Here is a 21,421-nt window from a genome sequence, read left to right as displayed (position 1 = left end):
TATTTTATAAAACCAAAAGTCAAAACAAATAATATATTATGGACAAAAAATATATTACTAAATATATATCATATATGAAAAAATTATTACTCCAAGGGGATAAATGTTCTCACTAATTTTTCATCAGTATTTCGTGTTTATAAAGTAATATACTTTTTCTATTGATTTTTTGTCACGTGTAAATACTATATTAACATTCTTTTTCCTTTCAAATTTATTACATGAATAATTCACTATTAATTAAGATAAAAATTTTCAATTTACATAGTACATTTAAATCATACTATCTATATATCGAATATACTTTAATTTTAACAATTTATTTAATATACATATTTTATATCTCAAAAATAAATATATCAAATAGTCCCGCAAAAGCGGAAGTCGGTAGTCTATAAATAAAATTAAAACCCGACTGTGTCGTTATGGACATGGTAGATGGTGTTTAGGTTTTAGCAACCGACGTGAATCATTATATCCCCATTTGAACGAGGAGAAAGTCAAAACGCCGGAAGATTTTAAGTTCATGTCGATGGACAACAACAACAGAAACAGCATGGATTTGGATAAACGTTGAATTAAAATATATAGTCGTGTGAGAACATGCACCATGTGCCATGTGCGGCCTCATCATCATGTAAGGTTTGGGCCCCTCACGTTAAGGAACAGGAATTTTATGAACCGAGTTGCCATAATAACTGTAATAAATTATCTTTTGCATTTGGATTAGTTAGTCGGCAACTCGGTTATTTGGTCTATATCTTATTATTAAGGTTCGATTAGTTTTGATATCAGCATGGGAAATAAGTTTTGAAAGCATCGGGTTTTTTTTTTATGGATCGTATATAGTTGAATAGTCATGAGATTATGAAAAGAAATACTCGGTTATTTGGTCTATATCTTATTATTAAGGTTCGATTAGTTTTGATACCAGCATGGGAAATAAGTTTTGAAAGCATCGGGTTTTTTTTTTTATGGATCGTATATAGTTGAATAGTCATGAGATTATGAAAAGAAATACTATATGATAAGATAAAGTATGTTGAGAATCTGAGACTTAGGAGCAAATTAATCAAATCAAATTCAATTATATATTTAACATTGGACTTATAATGAGTTGGATTTACCTTTAACACAAAATGCTCTAAGCTATTTTGGTTGGTTCACCCTTCACGTTATATGCCCTTTTAGTTAGTTGTATTTATCCGATGTGGGATTACCCACATATACTCCAACACTCCCCCCCCCCCCTCAAGTGGGACTACCCACTTGACAAGCATACGATGGCCCAACACATGGGTCCATCAGGGTACAACTCGACACGGAAACTTCCTTCATGCAGGTTCAGGTTCTAGCCTCTGATACCATGTTGGAAATCTGGGCCCTAAGAGCAAATTAATCAAATCAAATTCAATTATTTATTTAATATTGGACTTATAATGAGTGAGGCTTACCGTTAACATAAAATGGCTTTAGCCATTTTGATTAGTTCACCCTTTACATTATATACCTTTTAGTTAGTTGTATTTATCCGATGTGGAAATACCTATGAACTTCAACAAAGTACCATATTTATTCTTAACTTTAGAAATTTCCCATGACTTTGTTAAAGAATAAAGAGAAGAAAACACTTGGAATGCACAAAAAACAACTGCAATTGATGCATCTTTCTCAGCAAGTAACTTGCAAAAATCTCTTTACTTGTTTTACCAGGTACCCAATTTTCAACACTTGGATGACAAGTTATCCACTTCGTCATCGACTTTATTCAAACGTAAAATTAATAAAACGATTTGACGACTTCCACCCACAGCTAAAATGGGTGCAACTGCTTCTTGGAATTCTTTATAATTTTTTGCTAGTTTAACTACCAATACGGAATCTAGTCTTCTTCAAAAATTCCAATGGATAACTTTCTTTGTTATATATATATTTTTTACATTACCAAATCTCAGTAGCGGAACTAAAAAATAAAGTCTGTGGAATGAAACAAAAGAAAATATATATATATATATATATTGAGGGCCTGTTAAAGTTTGAATATTTTGAGGAAGCAAAGGTCTAACTGTATCGAATTTAATTTTTATATAAAAGACATGTTTGTCAATTGCGTTTTGGAACTGAGAAATTTCCATTTCAAATTTTTCGTCTGAAATTCATCTTTGTTTGAATTTTATATATAGCTTGAGAATAATATATATATTGTAAGTAATGACAGGAATACTATTCAGATACCAACTAAATGTTTCCTTGTATAAACAGAATAAGATGCTTAGAAATGTTTTATAGAGTTTACTCGTGATATAAAATGTGTATGGTGAAAATTCTGAAAATGCTCATTTCTTTTAATTAAAATATTTTGAAAAATACTAGAGAAAAAGGTCTTTTCCCTTTCCTTTAACGATACATAAAAAAAAGAATCATGAATTCGTTGTCATTCTTCCTTTCGACCAAACTTTCACCTAACCATAATTAAGATTAAGTAAAAAAAATTCCTTAACCAACTTCCACTCATAAACGTGGAAAAACGAAAAAAGGAAGATATGAACAGCACCTATATATTGGTGCATGACTACTTCTTGGTTTTACTCGGCGTATGAATGTTCGCGTACAAGTCAATCCGAAAAAAGTTTTAAAAACAAAAATATTACTATTTGTTTTTTTATTTGTCTTTTTTTTTCTTAATATATAGTTAGAAATAGGTTTATTTCAATGGAAAACCAAAAAAAAAAACCCGGAAGTTTAACAGGTCGAGCTGTTGGCCCAGAAAAATTAGTAGTTGGGCCTGATTCAATACTATGCTGTGTTTCATTTTATGCGAACGAACGTTGGCCCAGGTATATTTAAAGGATGAAGGCAGTTGTTGGGTCGGGTCTCTTCATTTTATGCGAATGAATGTTGGCCCAGGTATATTTACTGGAGAAAAAAAAGAATAAAATAAACATATATTGACGAGTCAAATAGAATTGCTGAATAAATGCAATTTATTATGTAATGTATCTAAATGAATGCATTCATTACTCCATCAAACTTCCCTAAGTCATAAGACACTAGTCCAGATTAGACATAATGGGATATAATCATTTCAGCAGCTAATCCTTATTTTTTTTATTGAAAAAAAGAAAGTGACTTGTGGGGAATTCCATTTCCACCAACTATTCTTGATATTCCTCTCAATTAATTAGAAAAAAGGAAGAAGAAAGAGGGTCCAAGTCGCCAACTTTTGACATTGTGCAAAGTTAGAGTCTGAGTTCCAAAGAAATACACCTCCATAATGTGTTTAGCCTTAAACAAATATGTCTCTGGCCACCCTGCAACTATAATAAGCTTTAAGACCAAGAAATCTTCAATGGCGCAGACCCACTTGTTTTCAGTGCCTTATCAGAGCCATTATTCTAATACCCAATGCAGAATGTTAGAATATTTTTGGCTCTCTGCCTCTGAACTCTTTTTCTTTAAGCCTATGATCTACATGTGGCTTGTGAAAAACCATTGATCTAATTATGATTTGATAAACTGAAACAATTTTTTATCTTGGATTCTCTTAATCTCACTGTAACATTTATCCATCACATGGGCCTGTTTTGGCCAGTCATGTAGTGTAGGTCCTGTCTTTAGAGACCTTCTTTTTTATTTATTGGTGCAATCTGAAAGCTGACCTTCAATCTATGGAGGTAATTACGGATAGAAATGAAACCCTTTCCATGATTTTGCGCATATGACTTTCACCAACCAACTCACTCACTTTTAACTTCCAAAAAACAATAGGGTTAACCCCCAATCAGTTAGTTGAATTATGGTTTTGACATTTTGATTAATTAGGGGTAATTAAAGTTTATCTTCAATGCGATTTTCACCACGATGATATGAAAAGCAATAGTACCTAACATGTATTTTGGTGCTGAAAAAAGTGTTTTCAGAACTCATAACTATCAATCTAAGCAGTGCATAAGAGCCGCGACGGCGTATAATCAAGTAGCTTATCCAGGATAATGATGAAAGACACCATTGATGGAGTACACATGGCGCCCTTTTAGTTGCCGACATTCAACCTTTATTAGTTAACAATGTCCCCATAAGACTATAAAATTGTCAATGTCATGCTAAAAGAAAAAAAGAAAGGAATACAAAGATAAATTTAGCTGCAGCTTTTGTGTTATGTATCGGACTAGTGACCCAAAACCAGGCTTCTACTTTAAGCAATTTAAGTATAGTTAGTCATTTCATTTGAGTACACTACTAATTAACACTCTGGCAATCTTACAGAAAAATCAAGCTGTACTCAAAATCTCTATAGCTAAAGGCATGTGAAAATAATCATAATCATCATACACATCATGGTATGGTTTTCTTTTATTTAGACTTGTAGATGTTCATCTTCTTTTAATTAGCCTTCTGCTAATAAAAGACTAGCCATTACAGTTTATAATTGTGAGTGCTAATTAATATTACTGCTTCATTTATATTTTATAGGATTCAGCAAATTGAACATGGGAAATGAGATGGGCAACAATAACACATCTGGATTGCAAGGTCTGGCTTCATTTCTTTCTTTCAGAATTATGATTCTTGAACTTGAATTTTTATTTCTATGTTTATGTAAACTAATATGCAGAAGAATATAACGCGAGTAATGAAGCTGAGCAAAAGTCTGCACAAGAACCTTCTGTTCATGCTAATGATGTGAAAGGAGAAAATCATCAGAAAGAGACAGGATTTGCCTCTGATGATCCAAAAGGAGTGGGCGATACACCTGCTTATGATCAGACATCTGATATTGTAAAAGGTTTGCAATTTCTCAATAAATAATGCTGATTTTGGGCATTAAAATTTTTTGTCAAGCTGATTAGTGTCTTGTAAAATCAGGCTTTTCTGCTTTTGTAGGGCAAGAAAAGACTGATGTTAGTCCTCCTGTGGAATCTCCAAAAGCTGATAAGAAGTTACATGAAGAAGTAAGTGAAGATGGTGACTTTCAACTTGCAGCTTCCTTGTCAAAGGAATCAGAAGATCCTAAGATCAAAGTATCATCAGAGAATGTTTTAGAAATGAGCAACAATGGGACTGGGAATTCGAGGCAATCTTCCTTGGGAAAAGGTTAGTGCATGCATCAGTATATGCCAATGAATAAATAATGTTTTTACGTTTCAGTTCCTAGAGTAGATTTAACATTGACTAGAAGTACAAGTAATATAATAGTGATAGGCATATACGAAAACAGTAAACCCACTTTAAATCTTTTTCGTTTTGTTTTGATATGAACAGAGCAAGAGGATATGCTGAATTCAACTTCTGTTTTAATATCCTCATCACATGATCCAGAATCTGAAGATTCTGCAGAGCCGAACTCTGATCAGCATCAATTTAAAAAAGTTCATGCTGAGGAATCAGAAGAAGATAACACTAATTCATCGGAAGGAATTGAAGATGTCCTAGGATCAAATATTGCATGTAATAGTAAAGAGGGCCTGTTAGATAATCACATATCTGGCAGGATAGAAGAAACTTTTGTTTCTGATACTAAAACAGATATGGCGATGAAAAAGGATAGCTTGTTAGAGAAAGAAATGGCATTTGAAGTTGAATTTGGAAATGGGGATATTAGAGAGAAATATGATGGGGAGTTAGATAGTAAGGTAAATTGTTATGGAACTGATTCGTTGGAGTCACAACTAGAAGCCAATCTGGGGGGCGATTCATTAACTTTCCATTTAGAAGACAAATGCATGGTTATTGATCAAGAGTCTGAATTAGTAGTAAATAAGTCAGAAGTGGTTCTTGATCAAGAGACTGAATTAATAGTAAATGAATCAGAAGTGGTTCTTGATCAAGAGACTGAATTAATAGTAAATGAATCAGAAGTGGTTCTTGATCAAGAGACTACAGTGGTCCTTCATCAAGAGACTGAATTGACAGTAAATGAATCAGAAGTGGTTCTCGATCAAGAGACTACATTAATAGTAAATGAATCAACAGGCGAAGAAGATGAGCTTCATCCCGAGTCTGTCGGAGAATCTGAGATTCATATGCAAAATGCATCTCAAACTGATTCTTTGACGAGGCTTAATCGCAATGAAGGTTCTCTTTTTACTGTTCATGATGCAGCTAGCAATGGAAACTGCTATGTCGAGGAAGTGAAGGTTGTTGATGAATCTAACAACCAGAATGAGGCTTCTGAAGAACATTTGGAGGGATCTGAAGGAAAGATTATGATGGCTTATGAGTCAAGAGAATTTCAAGCTGAGGCGTTCATTTTAAATGGCAAAAGCAATGAACAAGAATCAGGAGATTGTATACCTGAGGCATATCCTGCTCGTGATGCTGCTAGCAACAAGAATTACCAAGTTGCGGAGGCAAATGGTGTTGAAGAACCTGGCAATCAGAATGAAGCTTCAGAAGGAAAGCTTGTGATGGTTCCTGAGAATGAAATAAAAGAATCAGGAGATTGTATTCCCGAGGCACATACTGCTTGTGATGCTGCTACCAACAACAACTACCAAGTTGTGGAGGCAAATGGTGTTGAAGAACCTGACAATCAGAATGAAGCTTCAGAAGGAAAGCTTGTGATGGTTCCTGAGATTGAAATAGAAGAATCAGGAGATTGTATACCCGAGGCATATACCGCTTGTGATGCTGCTATCAACACCAACTACCAAGTTGTGGAGGCAAATGGTGTTGAAGAACTCAACAATCAGAATGAAGCTTCAGAAGGAAAGCTTGTGATGGTTCCTGAGATTGAAATAAAAGAATCAGGAGATTGTATACCTGAGGCATATACTGCTTGTGATGCTGCTACCAACAACAACTACCAAGTTGTGGAGGCAAATGGTGTTGAAGAATCTGACAATCAGAATGAAGCTTCAGAAGGAAAGCTTGTGATGGTTCCTGAGATTGAAATAAAACAATCAGGAGATTGTATACCTGAGGCATATAGTAATTGTGATGCTGCTACCAAGAACAACTACCAAGTTGTGGAGGCAAATGGTGTTGAAGAATCTGACAATCAGAATGAAGCTTCAGAAGGAAAGCTTGTGATGGTTCCTGAGATTGAAATAAAACGATCAGGAGATTGTATACCTGAGGCATATACTGCTTGTGATGCTGCTACTAACAACAACTACCAAGTTGTGGAGGCAAATGGTGTTGAAGAATCTGACAATCAGAATGAAGCTTCAGAAGGAAAGCTTGTGATGGTTCCTGAGATTGAAATAAAAGAATCAGGAGATTGTATACCTGAGGCATATACTGCTTGTGATGCTGCTACCAACAACAACTACCAAGTTGTGGAGGCAAATGGTGTTGAAGAATCTGACAATCAGAATGAAGATTCAGAAGGAAAGCTTGTGATGGTTCCTGAGATTGAAATAAAAGAATCAGGAGATTGTATACCTGAAATATATGCTTGTGATGCTGCTACCAAGAACAACTACCAAGTTGTGGAGGCAAATGGTGTTGAAGAATCTGACAATCAGAACGAAGCTTCAGAAGGAAAGCTTGTGATGATTCCTGAGATTGAAATAACCGCAGCCAAATCATCCATTGCAAATGGTAGAAACAATGAAGAATTAGAAGATTGTAAATCTGAGGCATGTGAAGGAAAAAGTGTCCTTTGTCCTCAACTTGCAACGGCTACAGCAGAATTGCCTATCAAAAATGAAGAGGAATCAGACGATTGCAAAGCAGCAGAAGAAGTACCTGAGGAGAAGCAGACTATGGAGATAAAAGAGAAAACAGAAACTGAATGCTCTCTGGCTTCTACACATCTATGTGAAGATAATCAACAGACGCCTGAAGAGGTTCAAGGTGGCAACAGTGAGTTCTTTACTACAACAGCTTCTGTTTTCCATGCCTCCAGCTCTCTTGTAGAGACCTTTGTTTCTGCAGTTGAGTTAGAACTTGAAAAACCTGTGGAAGAAGTTTTACCAAATGAGACCCAAACCAATCCTTTAACTACATCTTCAGCTAATCATTCTATGGAGCAACCTGAAAATGTTGAAATCCCTGTCATAGTAATAAATGACATTGAACCAATTCCTCAAACCTTGATTCAAGCTGAATCGCAAAATTTTCCAACTTCAACTATAAAGAACATTGTCTCTGCAGCTCAGCAAGAACAATCTCCACACTGCAGTACAGCAGTCAAAGAGAATCAGCCAACTGAAGAAATTGAAAAAGCTGAAACATCTCTCTTTGCAAGGGCAAGTCATGAGCTGCAAGAAACTGTAGGGAGGTTCAGCACTGAATCAATCCCTGATGGCTTGAACATGAATGCAGAGATGCGGAAATCTCCAAGCTTCAATCTTAATCTCAGAATAGAAGCTAGAAGTGAAGAATCAGATATGACTCCATTGCTTTGTCAGGATAAGAATACTATCGAAGGTTTATCAAATCAAAACCAAGCTAGTGATGGAAGTCTTCAAGACCCACTTCTACAAGCTCAATACGGTCAAGGATCAGATAAGTGTCAAGAAATGCCAGCGGAAGAGAAAGTGATTACTCTCGAAAGAAGTGATTCTGAAAAGTCAAGAACACCATTTCTTGGTTTCTTGAAAGAAGATGAAGAGCCTCATCATCTTGTGGTTATACCAAAGAAGAAAGATAAGAAATCTGCTGCAAAGAAAGGAACCAAAGATCAATGGAATTCATCATGTAACAAGGAAATCACACCAACGCCTGCAAAAAGTAAACATAAGCACAAGCGCAGGTCATCTCTTTTCACCAACTGCATGTGTTGCACAACTGTGATTAATTAACACGTTATTAAGAAGTTTTACCAATTCTTACAGTCTCATTTACATTCTCATTTTGTTTCGGTTGGCTTCTCCTTCTAAATTTCTAATTCAAGTTTTTCAAGAAGTGGAGTTTTGATAATTAGAGATATTGTTGATTGGTTTAGCACATCTGAGACAAAAACCAAGAAAGTGTGAGTATAATTTCCTTCTGTAACTCTGATTAATTGTTTGTTTCTTTTCTGTCTATAACTGTTCTAAACTTGCACAGCCCTGCAATGTATTTTGATTCAAGTTCTTAGTTGAATCTCTTGATGTAATTTATTGAGCCGTTGTTGGAGAGAAATTGAAGGTTTGGAGAGGATTACTGTAAAAATAGGCAGCTTTGCTGCCTTTGATTGTATTATTATTTTATTCCATTCCATTAATATAAAATGTTGCTTTATAATTTCAAGAATTTTGGGTTACTGATAAATTAATCTTTGCATTAACTAAATGTGAAGTTAGGATCGGGCCCATTAACAATTCAATTACATAACACTTAGAATCCAAGCCTTATAATTTGGGCCAACCCTTAAGCTTCAGATGCCGGACCCAGGTAATAGATAGTGGCCTTGGCCCACAACCTTTGTTTTTAATTTTAATACCATAAAATTTTAGATAGTTTCATTTTAGCCCCTTACTTTCCAACATAGAGACAAAGATACCCTTCATGAGTCCTGAGCCCCACCTTTCCGATTATCTTTGGTTTTATACTATCCATCTAACAATTTTAGATTTTCCCACTTTATCCTACATTTTGCAACCTTTTCTTTTTAAAAAAAAAAAAAAAAAAACTTAATACATATGGACATATTAACATGGATATTGGGTGGGTTTCTTTACTTAGACAGTCAGGCTATTTTTTTGCTTTGAATTCTAGTAACTTTGACTTGTCCGAGTTTGGTTTGATTTTGCAGGATTAGAAGGTATTATTAGTTTATAGGCTAAATGTGGCCATAAGATGAATCCGTAGATAAGTTATTATGGGAGCTCATTCTATGTATGCCCGTCTCCAAGGGTGGAAATCGATTCCACAACGTTTGTTACCCTTTATGAGTCTTAATGCAAATTTCTTTGTTTGCTTTCTTAAAAAAAAAAAAAAATGCATATTAAAATTAAAGCCTGAGTCTAAAAAAAAAAAAAGTCATAACCTGTAAGAAAGATCTCTTATATAACTAAAACGGGGATTAATTAAATTTAGTATGAGAAATACTAAAAATAGGATAAAATTAAACATATAAGAATAAGAGAGAGTCAAAAGGTCCAACTTTGGGCAGCAGCAGTGTGAACAAGTAAAGGTCGATTTGGTTTGCGTAGAGTTAGTCAAAAATTTTCTGACAGAAACCACACTTTCTTGTCTTTCACAAAACATATTAAGAAAGACCCAAATCTCATATATACATTTTCCAATTCTAAACTCAAAGCTGACATTTTCCTTCACTCGCTATTTGGATATATATTTATTATCCCACGCGGTTTGGGGGGCAAAACCGTATATAATTTTTGTTTTATTTGTTTTTTTAATATGTTGATGTATTTTATTTATTTATTTATTTATTTATGAACCTCTTATTTAATATATTGAGAAAAAAAAAAAAAAAAAAACCTTGTCTCGATTGTACTCCATGTTAAGATGGGAAAAAGAAAATCATTGTTATTCTTCTGTTAGAAGGTTGAATGCTAAATTGACTAAATTAACACATAAAATTTTACTAAATGAGTTACTAATTTTTTTACTGATAATTTATCAAATTTCCAAAGAGAGCATAAGGTAGAATAAGAAATGCTAAAAAATGAATAATTTTTTTTTGATACATAGGAGGTTCAATGAATCGAAATAACATTATAGACTATACAGCAGGAGATTCAGTATGCTCCTTTGAATAATATTCACTAAGTTAATGATAACTAAATAAACCAACCGGACCACATTTAATTAAGTAAAAAATAGATAAATTTGACTATGAAACTTAAAGAAATATTATAAATTCGAATACTTGTAAGTATACAAAAAAAAAAAAAAAAACATTTTAAAACAAAAAATTTTCTTAAAGAATATATAGATTACGCGGAATTTTGAACTAGTCAATATTCTCCACATGTGCATATCTACTTTTATTTACAAGTCATGAAATTGAAGTGTGAAATACTTTGGCCTTAAGTATGATAAAAGAATATGTGTACCGTGAAAAGCTAATTTAAAGAGACTTGAATTTGGTTTTTCTTTTGAAGGAAAATATATACATATATAAATAAAATATTGGGTCGGTGGTCAATATATAGGAAATAGATGGATGGGTACATGAGATAATGGGAAAGAGACAATTCCTATATATGAATTTTTCAAAAGGAGGGAGAGAAAATTAGAAAAAGTTTTTGTCTCTTTGGTCAAAGTCCAATTTTAGAACTAAAAGTTGGAGAAATTTCACATCTATATTATAAACAATCTACATTTTTTTCTCAAAAATATATTATCAACAAGTTATCCTCTTTTCTCCATCTATTTGAATTTAGTGAATAATTCTGTAAAATTAGGAATTCAATTCTTAGAAAAACACTCTTTTCAACAAACTCTAAAATGAAATTAGATTTATATCTAAAAAATATAAAAAAATACTTTGTAAAAATATATTAAAAAATAAAAAATGCATTTTTAAGCCCATGAACTCATCGAATTTTATCCATTAAACTCTTCAACTTAAAGGAAAATAACGGTAATGGAAAGATTAAGTTTTTTTTTTTTTTAAGATTTGAGAATGAAGACTTTAATATTGTTTTTATTTACCTTTATTTTTGGTCTTCAAATAAGATTTGAGATTTCTTGTACCACATTGTTATTGAATCCATTTTCTATTGTTAGTAACTTTAATTCTTATTTGCTTTAGTTAAATAATTGTTTAATTTTAATAAAAATAAAAATAGAAGAGTTCAACATCGATAAATAAAAATTTAGAGGTTTAAATCGCAAAACTAAGATAATTCAAGAGTTTAAAAATGTATTTCACCAAAAATAAAATTTGATAAACACTGGATAAAAAAATTCAGAACATGTAATAAAAACTCTAGATTAGAAATTAAAGAATACAATTGATAATTGAACAAATCAAATGGTGATTTGCCAAGTCATTCTACTTTTTGTGGCTTGAAAAATAATTAGCAACACTAATTAATTAATTAATTAATTAATACAAACAACAAATTGAAGATAACAAATACAACACTTAATTATTTGGTGGAGTAGAATATAAAATATTCATAAAATTAACCCGCAGTCATCATCATTTTAACAAATTCATCATAATTAACTTGACCATCTCCATCTAAATCAGCTTCCTTAATCATCTGCTCTACCTCTTCATCAGTTAACTTCTCGCCTAAATTGATCATGACGTGCCTCAACTGCATGCACAATTTCATATCATCATATATTTATTAGATTCTCTTTGCTAATTACATAATAATCAAATGCTTAACATCAGATTTACAGATTCTTCAAAAAAAAAAAAAAAAAAAAAAAAAAAAAAAAAAAGGTTAATGTTCATTGCATCCGGGATCGTACAGTTCAATTCTCTGGTAAAATAATGTTAAACGAGGAGAAACATTTGAAGTAACACATGGTACTATTATTTATTTATTTATTTATTAATTTGGCATAAAATTTATTTAGAAATACAGTTTATTTTCGTTTATAATTTATATATTTTCTATAATATATAATATTCATAAAATCATTAGTATTTCTCTCTTGTTTTTCTAGATTAGAAATTTGTTAAGAGAGATTCAGAATTTTTTCTTATCAGGCGTGATGAATATTCAATATTAAAATATTAATCCAAAAAATTTTTAATATGATTTCTCTGTAATTGGAAGCTGATTTGTCAACATCGTCATCCTACTTTATACAATTCAATTAAAATATTCTTATTTTGTCAACGCTAACCCTCGAGAAAAACGAAAATCACAGTTGTCACCCTAAAACACCTAGCTTTTGAAGTTCTAAATTGTTTTTTTTAGTCCACCTTTTTTTTTTTTTTTTAAGATTTCATGTTTTTATGTTTGGACAAAAATAATATTTAAACAAAATTCTTTTAATTATAATAATTTCAGTTTTCAAATCTCGAACTTTACAATTAAAATTTACACGTTGGTAATTTATTAATTTTAAAAGTCGTTTTCATGCTTAGCCACTGGTTTTGTTCACGGACATATACATTACAAACAAACAAATTCCACTTTTATCTGGCATTTTAGACTTTTCTCTAATAATTATATTAACATTTATATCAACTATAATAGCTTCAGAAAGAAAAAAAAAAAAAGGAAATTAATTATAGGATTAAAACAAAAATCAAGAAAAAAGAAATTAATTTTACCTCGTTGGCTGATATATATCCATTCTGATCCTTGTCAAACACTTTAAACGCCTCCTTAAGTTCTTCCTCTGCATCAGTTTCCTGATTTATAATAATAATATAAATAAAATAGAATCAAACAGGAGTGATTAATTATATGAATAAATGTAATAATAATAATCGTCGAAAAAAGTATTGATATACCTTCATTTTCTTGGCCATCAAATTCAAGAATTCTGCAAATTCAATGGTTCCATTACCATCAGCATCGACCTCACTGATCATATCCTGAAGTTCTTCTTCTGTTGGGTTTTGATCCAAAGACCTAATCACAGTAGCCAATTCCTCTACAGTAATGCAACCTGTTACAGAATTAAAACGCATTAGTTAATTAGTTAAGGAAATAACAGATAATTATATAAAAGAACATTAACAGTAATCAAGAAAATGAAACTGACCATCTCCATCCTTGTCGAACAAACAGAAAGCTTCTTTGAACTCAACAATCTGTTCCTCAGTTAGTACTTCTGCCATTTCTTTTTTATTCAGTTGAATATTCAAAATCACTTCTTGAGAAAGATAGAGAGAGAAAGTGAAACGGTACTAGAGAGAGCTCTTGAGACAGAGAGATAAGGGAGAAGAGCAAGAATATGTCGAGTATAGCTAGAGCTTAGCTGGGTTTATGTAGAATTTCAATGAGGGTAAGTGTACTGCAATTTTATTTTATTCTTTAAAAAAAATAAATATTAATAAAGTTTTAAGAGTCAAATCGAGCTTATGACTAGATTGGTATTACGGTATTATTACTGGCTTTATCAGATGAGAAGAAAGAATCAAAAGGCCTTTATGTCTCTCTCTGACCATGACCTTTCCATCTTTCACATTTTACACTGCAAATGCATATAAAATATATACATTAATTTTATGGTTGGTCCGAAGGATATGATACTTAGATTAGAAGTGATGAGAAGTTAGAGGCCTCAAATTTATTAGGTTTTGATTTGATTTCTTTATAATCAACTTTATTTATACATAATTTCTACCTTTGGGAAATTACTTGTCCACATACATAAATCAATAAAAAAAATTATTACAATTTTATTATTTTTTTTCTCAATAAATAGACAAATACTATTCTTTGAATCAAAACGCAGTTTATTATTGATGATTTGATTCGAAGGGTTTGTTTGCATTCATTAGATTGAGCTATCATTAAATGCTGTAATATGTAATATAATTAAAATATTATAATTGAAGTCTATTTGAAATTAAGTATATTCTGGTGTGGATTTATAAAAATTAAAAAAAAAGTATGTGAATTAATATTAATAGATGGAAAATTAAGGACAGCTGTAAGGGTTTGATGTTTAGGAGACAAAGAGTAGACGGAGAGGTTATGGGGAGGTGTGTACATTTTTTTTTTTTTTTTTTTTTTTGTTTACTCCGTCCTTAACCCAAAGAGCACGCTGCGTTGCTTGCACGAGATGAGAGAGATTTGTTTACCCTCCACACTACATTTTAATTTATATAATTATATATACCCATTTGAAAGTATGTCGTTATCTTTCTTTTTTGTATTATTTTTAATGATATTTATTTGAAAAAAATATATTTTATATATAAATGTTATATATGGTTTATACGTGACTCCTTATGAGTTATTGTAACGTATTGCTTGGATCAGATATTAATCTTATCCTACGATGATAATGCTAGTCTGTAAATGCCAATTGTACAAATACTAGTACTATAACATTCTCCCTAATATAAAGAATGTTAATTTTTTATGGTTACGTTCTGGTACAATTGAATGGGTCACCATAAAAAGTATAAAAAATAATGTTTGGAATATATATATATATATATATATATATATATATATATATATATAAATTCATTTAAAAAATAAATTAAATAAAAGAAAACGTATTATTAGTTTATACTAAGTAATTAACGCACATTTAATGAAGTGCCAACCTTGAGTCATAAATGAACACAAGAAGATTGGGCTGTCCACGCGGTTTCTCTTTAATACTCTTCCATAATCTCTACTGTCAAACCCAGACAAAGCTTCATATGTACATGTATATGTATCCAATACAATACAATACAATACAATACGTATAAGCATTGCTGGTTACTGGGTTCTGTCAGACAAACATTGACAAGTATTACAGATTTAAAAGAGGTTTAGAAGTCACATGTTGGTTTGCCAATTTCCAGGCAGGGTCATGGTCCAAAAGCAAGACTTTGAACCTTCAAATTGAGCCAGAGAATTGGAGAAATTGACCACAAATCTGCCAAAGGGAAGTAAAATTGCAGTTAGAGGGATTCTTGACCAGTCAATCTGAATTAAAGAAAATGTCGTAGAAAGTAAATAAGATTTTCAGCCAGTCTTTGAGGTTGCTTTTCATTTGGTTATTACAACTTTTTTATTTATTATTTTTTTTTGGGCTGGTGTCTCCATGCTCTAAATTCTAACCTTCCGGATAAAATTCGCCTGAAACCATAATCCGGACAGACTAAATCAGATGGGTTTAATGTAATATTATGAAATTCTAGGTTTCTCGTTGGAAGTATACGTTTGAAACAAACAAAATCTAAGGATGGATCATTGATGAGCAACAATTAACAATGGGATTAAAAGTCTTAAGAGTAGGGGGTTGCATCCAATCCAATCATTTACTTAGTACAAAATTATTATATATATAACTGAATCTTTGCATTATACTGTGAACTGACAAAGCTCGTAGCATCCAAATCTGAAGATATAATATAGTATGTATATGCTCATAATAATTAATATCTTTGCAACTACCAGTTTCCTCAATCAGTAAGAGTTTGTACTATGTAAGTACCTAGTCCCTAAAGAGGTTCAGATTTATATGAATTTTGTCAATTGAAAACAACACGTTGCTTTTCCAATGAAAAGACACGATAAGAAAAAATGTCGCAGCTAGACATCAACTTTTTTACCATCCAAAAACTGTACAGACTACAGAGGCTGTAGAATTGAAAATAGAACAAATTATTGAGGCATGTTTGTCCATTTACATGTTAAATTCTCCATCAAGCCCACTTCAATAGAAATGATTTCAAAAGATAAAATATCATAGAAAAAAAAAACAAAACATACAGGCTAACCAGATCCGCAATTAGTCCTTTTTCACACACAACAGCAAAATGATGATTGATGATTCCCATTGCTTCTTCAGCTCATCTCAAATGGGCATGCCCTTTGGAACAATTTGATCTTTGACCCACATGTAGATGGGAACCAACACATAGTATGTGGCCGCCATGGCCCCAAGAAGGAAGCGCAGTAGAAACACAAATGGATTCACAGGCTTCTTCACATCCTCTGACTTAGGACCAAGCTACATCAAGATACACATTCACATTTTTTATAAGAGAAATGAATCATGGAATTTAAGCTTCACAAGCATATTCATAATTGTTGCTTAAAATCGAACAAAAAGACACAACATAAGACAATGCACCAAATAACAAAGCTTTAGCTTAATAATCCAGTGTTCCTTTGTCTATGCTTACTTCAACTGGAGGAAAGCAAACGTTGTAAAACAGATAAAGGTGAAGTTAGCCCAATATTTATTTTTGAGGTAGTTTGAATTGCAATTCGCAAAAAGCGAGCAGAGAAATTCCAATAAAAGCAAATCAAATGGAATTAGAACGCAAAACCATGCAATTTTAATGGTAGATACAGGAAAAACCCACATACCCATGCTCCTTGTCCCCCTAGCCCCACTGAATAGCATTTCCATCATCAATCTCTCCTTCAGATTAAATGACCTCACATTTTCTTAGTTCTCAAAACACAGAGAAGAATAACACCAAAAATTTCCTCATTTTGAAATCCCAAACCAGAAATATTTAATGCAAATTATGGTTTTTCATCCCATATGGTTGTGCCATTCTGTGTACCTTCAATAACTTCAAAGACTTCTGAGTGCTAATGTTGCCCTAGGAAAATTACAGTGCCGGCAGAACTTCCAAACAAACTTAGCTCCCAAAAGGACTTTATTAGCTGTTAGGCAATAGTTTCTAAAAGAGGGGCACCAACTGAATTATTAAAGTTCTTACTGCAAAATCTGAAGTGGGTTATCAAACATTAATGCCAGCAGATAATACAGTGCTTCAATGGCATAGAAAGAAGGCAACTGACACTATATATCTAGTAAAAACCAATCCAAAAATATCAAGGATTTCTTGGACAATCATCAAAATAAAGTATACATTCTAACATGATGTCATTTTCAACAATCGAATCCAATCATTGGGAGTCTGGCACTTGACAGATTAATTTAATGGAACAATAATTAAATTCAAATATTAAGCAATAAAATCAATAGTTTCTCCCAGAAACATTTCACATATAGATGCATGGATATTAAGAGATGAAGCATATCTTACCTGCAGGGGAGAATCTCCAGATAATGGCTTAACCCCTGTCACAGAGCAGCCCATAATCAAGCCATGCCGACGGACACCACGGTACCATTTTGGACCTATTCTTTTCAGTTTGACATCCTTGAACCCAGCCTTTTGAAACCATTCTATATACTCTTCCTCCTTAGGGAAGAGCATCCACATATCGGCAAAAAAGCGAGACAGCCAAAAGGTTGGGTACACAGGACCTATAATACAAGCTTTTCCTCCGATTTTCAGCACCCTGTACGCTTCCTTGATGCCACGCTGTGGATCTGGCCAGTACTCGATGCTGAGGAACATAATTACAGTATTAGATGATAAAGAAATATGTCATGTTGTCAATCAAATTGACAACAAACGTTTTCTTTGGAATTGAAATCCCGTCATTTTCTAAATAATAACATGTTTAAAGCTGATAACTCCTAAAAATTTATGATTTCTATGGCCCTAAAAGATATAGCTTTTTTTTTTAATCATATTACACAAAAAAAAAAAAAAAAGCACGAATAATTTCCTTCAGCTGAACTTAATAATTGGAATAGAAACAAAAAATAAATAAAAAATTCCCAAGGCATCTTTATAATACTCATGCCAAGAGTAATCAAACTCGCCACGAACATCCTTACCAAGACATCTTGTTAATAAAAGTTAAAGAACAACATTATCCTAATTGCTACAAAAAATTACCTCCCAGCAGACACATATCTATCTGCATAATCAGTTGGGAAGGGAAGATCTTCTGCATCCCCTTCAATAATCTGGCACTCCTTCAAGGGCTCCTTCTGCTTAGCTTTGGCAAGCTGGTGAGGTGACTGATCAAGAATTGTAACATTCTTGGCATCCACATGTTTAACAATACCCAAAGTAGTAAATCCAGTACCACCACCAACATCTACCACTTTCAAATTCCTACTAAAAAGATCTGCCGGTTCAAGTGCCTCATCTCTCATATCCTCAGTCCAGTGACCAGGGTTTATGACATGATCATAAACAATAGACAAGAACCTATAGAACCAAAATGCCTCTTTCTTGTGTTGAATGAACCTAGGCTGTGAAGCAGGCCTTGAAGATGATAAACTACTGCATCTAGGAGCTAAGATCCTTGAAATTTGGGTATTTCTATGATAAGATACTAAATTTTTCTTAGGGAAGCAACTAACATGGAATTTTGACCCTGTAAAGCCTACCCCAGTTGGTGTGCCACTGATGAATTTGAAATTATCAGCTCCATAGAGCAATGAAGCAGCCATGATATGGAAATAAAAAACTATAAACAAACTAAACCTAACCTACCATGAAAACTACTTACCGAACCCTCGTTTTGGAGGTCGATAAGGACTGTAAACGTAAACAGGAATTAAAAATGGCTTCCTATTTCCAATTAAAAAAAAAAATGGAGACTTTCAGAAGAAAACGAAAGAAGGGGAGAGAGAAAGTTCACAGTTCATAGGTTGAAGAGGCACCACACACATTGATGGCCTTGGCAACTGAACTAGTGGCCAGTGGCCACTGAAGCGCAGGCGGTTATTGTCAAACCATTTGTCCACGTCTCTTAATCACGTAGACGACGCCGTTTTTGTTTCATGTGACAATGGGCTCCACCGTTTGGGCTTTTAGAAATTGTTCACCGTTTGCATATTAATCTTATTTCTCAATTAAAAATAAAAGCAAGGATTCAGAAAATTATTATTCCTAATCAAGATACAATATTTAAGGGACAATCTAATGGTAATTAAAAAGCATAGAGTAATAAAATAAAAAGGAAATTACTAATGAACACCAGAACCTCTCCATCATTAATTATCATATTACCACTGCCAATCATAGTATTTTGAAAAATGATTATTAGTGATACTCATAAGATAAATACCACTATTTCTTGCAGACCAGATGCAATTCTTTTGCTTATAATCACAAATACGAACAAGTTCATCTTTATACCAAAATATGTGGTAACTACCACCATGGTCATTACTCCAATCGAAATTGGACCAAAACAGCGTCGTTCTCCAGAAATTCACACGAAAAGTGAAGTGAAATTGGTCTTTTTAAGTGATAATGCTTGTGCACCTAGTTCACCGTCTTTAGTTTTGCAATGAACATTCAACACATCTTCATTCAAGTTGTTGACAATGTATACATTGTATCTTTCTCCAATAGTAATTCCATAACAAGCTTGACCCATGCCCAATGTTAACACAAGCCATAAAACCACATTGCATAATCTGATATCTTTCCTGATTGGTCCTATTTATATTTAGGTTTTTATCGAGAATTAATCGATTATTTATCTTTCTTATATGGTCAATTGTTATGCATGAGCTGCAATTGTTGAATACATGACGAAAAATACATGTAAAGATGTTTTCGTCATGAAATTGTTCTACCAATCCATTTTCCTTAGATCGAATATAATAAAAAATGTCTACGAAATTATTTTGAAATTTGAAATCACATATAATATTAGATAACCTATAATAAAAACATTTGAAAAACCAAGCTGAGGATTGCATTATATCTACGAATGAAAAATTGATGCAGTTTATGAGAGGGCATCATATTAAAGAAAAAGGATACTTTGGCTTCCTATGGAACTATGAGTTCAAAATAAGATTAGTAGATAATAAAACTTAAAGGAAATGCAAAATTTATGATTCATATCTATCGGATGGCATCTGAAGATTCTGAACTTCACGGAGCCGTAGTGAGTTGTCATAGCAGTGATAGAAACCGAAGTGCGGGAATCTCTCATACCAAGTCTCTTGTTCCACATGTGTATCCCAGTGCTCCCCACTGCTGCTTTTCCCGTACTTGTGAACCCATCCAGAACCGTTGTGGCGCTCACCCCAAGTGCGATTCCATCGCTCTCCATACTTACCTTCCCACCATGTTTCCCCTTGCTTGACACCATTGGCATTTGGATCAAAATGTTCATCCCATTTGTCGCCCCATTTTGTCCACCCATCACCCTCACATCGCTCAGCCCATTTGTCCGTGTATTTCACGGTGCCCCCATGTCCATCATACTTCTCACCCCACCTACAATAGGCATACAACAATCAATTAAAATTCTCAAAAACAAAAACAAAAAACAAAGAATATATATATATATATATATATATATATATATATATATATATATATATATACAGACAACATATCAGCATACACATATAGAAGTGAAGGTTTACTGAGAAATACAAGTTCTAAAGCTGAATCTTTCAAGAAGTTGCATTAACTGGAAAAATAGGGTCAAAATGCTATGTTTTAAACAAGCACAGAATAGCAAGCATTTCTCACTTTAGGCATGCATAGAGAGTGATTGCATCATTACATCCTACTCATCACATGTATCTCGTACAGACTGCATAAATCAATGAATATGGCATATAAATTGAAACAGTCTAACTGTAGTCCATTTTAAGCTCCTTAAACACAGTAATATAATAAAAGTTCAATCCAATTACTTCAGATAATCTTAAATGCAGACTCCAAATAATAGTATGGCATTTCAAAATTGCTGATATAATGTGAACTTAGAATACATTAGACACCCAGGTTCCAGCATCAAAATGTCTGAATCCAATAATAAACTTGCAATCTACTTTGAGTCAAAAAGGATATTTTATTAGTTAGTCCAAATGCAAATCGATATTTCAGTCATCAAATAACCAAGTTTTCGGCGATAGCAGAAGAGTTCAAATTTATCCAATCTTATCACATTTGATACCTTTCATGCCAAACATGAGCATGGCCAGCTTCAAGCTCTGTAGTTGGGTCAATGGAACACCATTTATGTGCCCATTTTTCAGCTTGATTAGAGGCATCATAATGTTCCCACCATTTCTCTTG

The 21,421-nt window shown here is 32.9% G+C and overlaps 3 protein-coding genes and 2 pseudogenes across 7 annotated transcripts in view; 1 reads left to right on the top strand and 4 right to left on the bottom strand.

The window, feature by feature from the left end:
- Positions 1–4,121: 4,121 nt before the first annotated feature.
- LOC149495111 (uncharacterized) lies at positions 4,122–9,183 on the top strand. Of its 2 annotated transcripts, none has more exons than XM_089724299.1 (5): positions 4,122–4,340; positions 4,474–4,533; positions 4,616–4,786; positions 4,885–5,094; positions 5,263–9,183. In XM_089724299.1, exons 2-5 carry the CDS (start codon positions 4,491–4,493, stop codon positions 8,748–8,750), a joined length of 3,912 nt encoding a protein of 1,303 aa, XP_089580425.1. In that variant the 5' UTR covers positions 4,122–4,340; positions 4,474–4,490; the 3' UTR covers positions 8,751–9,183. The 2 variants fall into 2 exon arrangements, with proteins under 2 accessions (XP_089580425.1, XP_089580424.1); XM_089724298.1 differs by having other exon boundaries at positions 4,867–5,094.
- Positions 9,184–11,918: 2,735 nt separating this feature from the next.
- Positions 11,919–13,802, bottom strand: CML11 (calmodulin-like 11). Its single transcript, XM_012214337.4, has 4 exons — positions 13,579–13,802; positions 13,325–13,482; positions 13,142–13,222; positions 11,919–12,167 (listed from the first exon to the last, which is right to left on the bottom strand). The coding sequence occupies exons 1-4, from the start codon at positions 13,652–13,654 to the stop codon at positions 12,030–12,032; spliced, it is 453 nt and encodes a 150-aa protein (XP_012069727.3). The 5' UTR covers positions 13,655–13,802; the 3' UTR covers positions 11,919–12,029.
- A 1,228-nt stretch (positions 13,803–15,030) lies between these two features.
- Positions 15,031–19,045, bottom strand: LOC105632060 (2-methyl-6-phytyl-1,4-hydroquinone methyltransferase, chloroplastic). 3 transcript variants are annotated; one of them, XR_001046759.4, is made up of 4 exons: positions 18,257–19,045; positions 17,552–17,858; positions 16,257–16,497; positions 15,031–15,417 (listed from the first exon to the last, which is right to left on the bottom strand). XR_001046759.4 is itself a non-coding variant. In XM_012214338.4 (3 exons), the coding sequence occupies exons 1-3, from the start codon at positions 18,817–18,819 to the stop codon at positions 16,342–16,344; spliced, it is 1,026 nt and encodes a 341-aa protein (XP_012069728.1). In that variant the 5' UTR covers positions 18,820–19,045; the 3' UTR covers positions 16,059–16,341. The 3 variants fall into 3 exon arrangements, 2 of the variants coding, with proteins under 2 accessions (XP_012069728.1, XP_020534189.1); XM_012214338.4 differs by lacking the exon at positions 15,031–15,417 and having other exon boundaries at positions 16,059–16,497; XM_020678530.3 differs by lacking the exons at positions 15,031–15,417; positions 16,257–16,497 and adding an exon at positions 16,569–17,229.
- Positions 19,046–19,204: 159 nt separating this feature from the next.
- LOC149495110 (S-protein homolog 18-like) lies at positions 19,205–19,964 on the bottom strand (annotated as a pseudogene).
- A 91-nt stretch (positions 19,965–20,055) lies between these two features.
- The window catches only part of LOC149495109 (protein LIKE EARLY STARVATION, chloroplastic pseudogene), a 9,333-nt pseudogene continuing 7,967 nt past the window's right edge, over positions 20,056–21,421 (bottom strand). Inside the window, exons 2-3 of the transcript XR_016321868.1 lie at positions 21,300–21,417; positions 20,056–20,608 (exon numbers count right to left, since the gene is read on the bottom strand). The product of XR_016321868.1 is annotated as a protein LIKE EARLY STARVATION, chloroplastic pseudogene (transcript). The remainder of the gene's footprint in view (positions 20,609–21,299; positions 21,418–21,421) is intronic.

Source organism: Jatropha curcas, chromosome 7, assembly GCF_041381405.1.
Source record: "Jatropha curcas cultivar XTBG-Jc1 chromosome 7, XTBG_Jcur_1.0, whole genome shotgun sequence".
Taxonomy (NCBI): domain Eukaryota; kingdom Viridiplantae; phylum Streptophyta; class Magnoliopsida; order Malpighiales; family Euphorbiaceae; genus Jatropha; species Jatropha curcas.
This window is presented reverse-complemented; position numbering and strand designations above follow the sequence as displayed.

Coding starts and splice junctions, on each gene's coding strand:
- LOC149495111 (XM_089724298.1), top strand. CDS start 4,491: ATGGGAAATGAGATGGGCAACAATAACACATCTGGATTGCAAG. Junction 4,787..4,866: donor GACATCTGATATTGTAAAAG/GTTTGCAATTTC, acceptor TTGTAAAATCAG/GCTTTTCTGCTTTTGTAGGG. Junction 5,095..5,262: donor GCAATCTTCCTTGGGAAAAG/GTTAGTGCATGC, acceptor TGATATGAACAG/AGCAAGAGGATATGCTGAAT.
- CML11 (XM_012214337.4), bottom strand. CDS start 13,654: ATGGCAGAAGTACTAACTGAGGAACAGATTGTTGAGTTCAAAGAAGCT. Junction 13,483..13,578: donor GTTCGACAAGGATGGAGATG/GTCAGTTTCATT, acceptor ATTCTGTAACAG/GTTGCATTACTGTAGAGGAA. Junction 13,223..13,324: donor TGATGGCCAAGAAAATGAAG/GTATATCAATAC, acceptor ATTATAAATCAG/GAAACTGATGCAGAGGAAGA.
- LOC105632060 (XM_012214338.4), bottom strand. CDS start 18,819: ATGGCTGCTTCATTGCTCTATGGAGCTGATAATTTCAAATTCATCAGT. Junction 17,859..18,256: donor AGATATGTGTCTGCTGGGAG/GTAATTTTTTGT, acceptor TATGTTCCTCAG/CATCGAGTACTGGCCAGATC. Junction 16,498..17,551: donor CTGGAGATTCTCCCCTGCAG/GTAAGATATGCT, acceptor ATCTTGATGTAG/CTTGGTCCTAAGTCAGAGGA.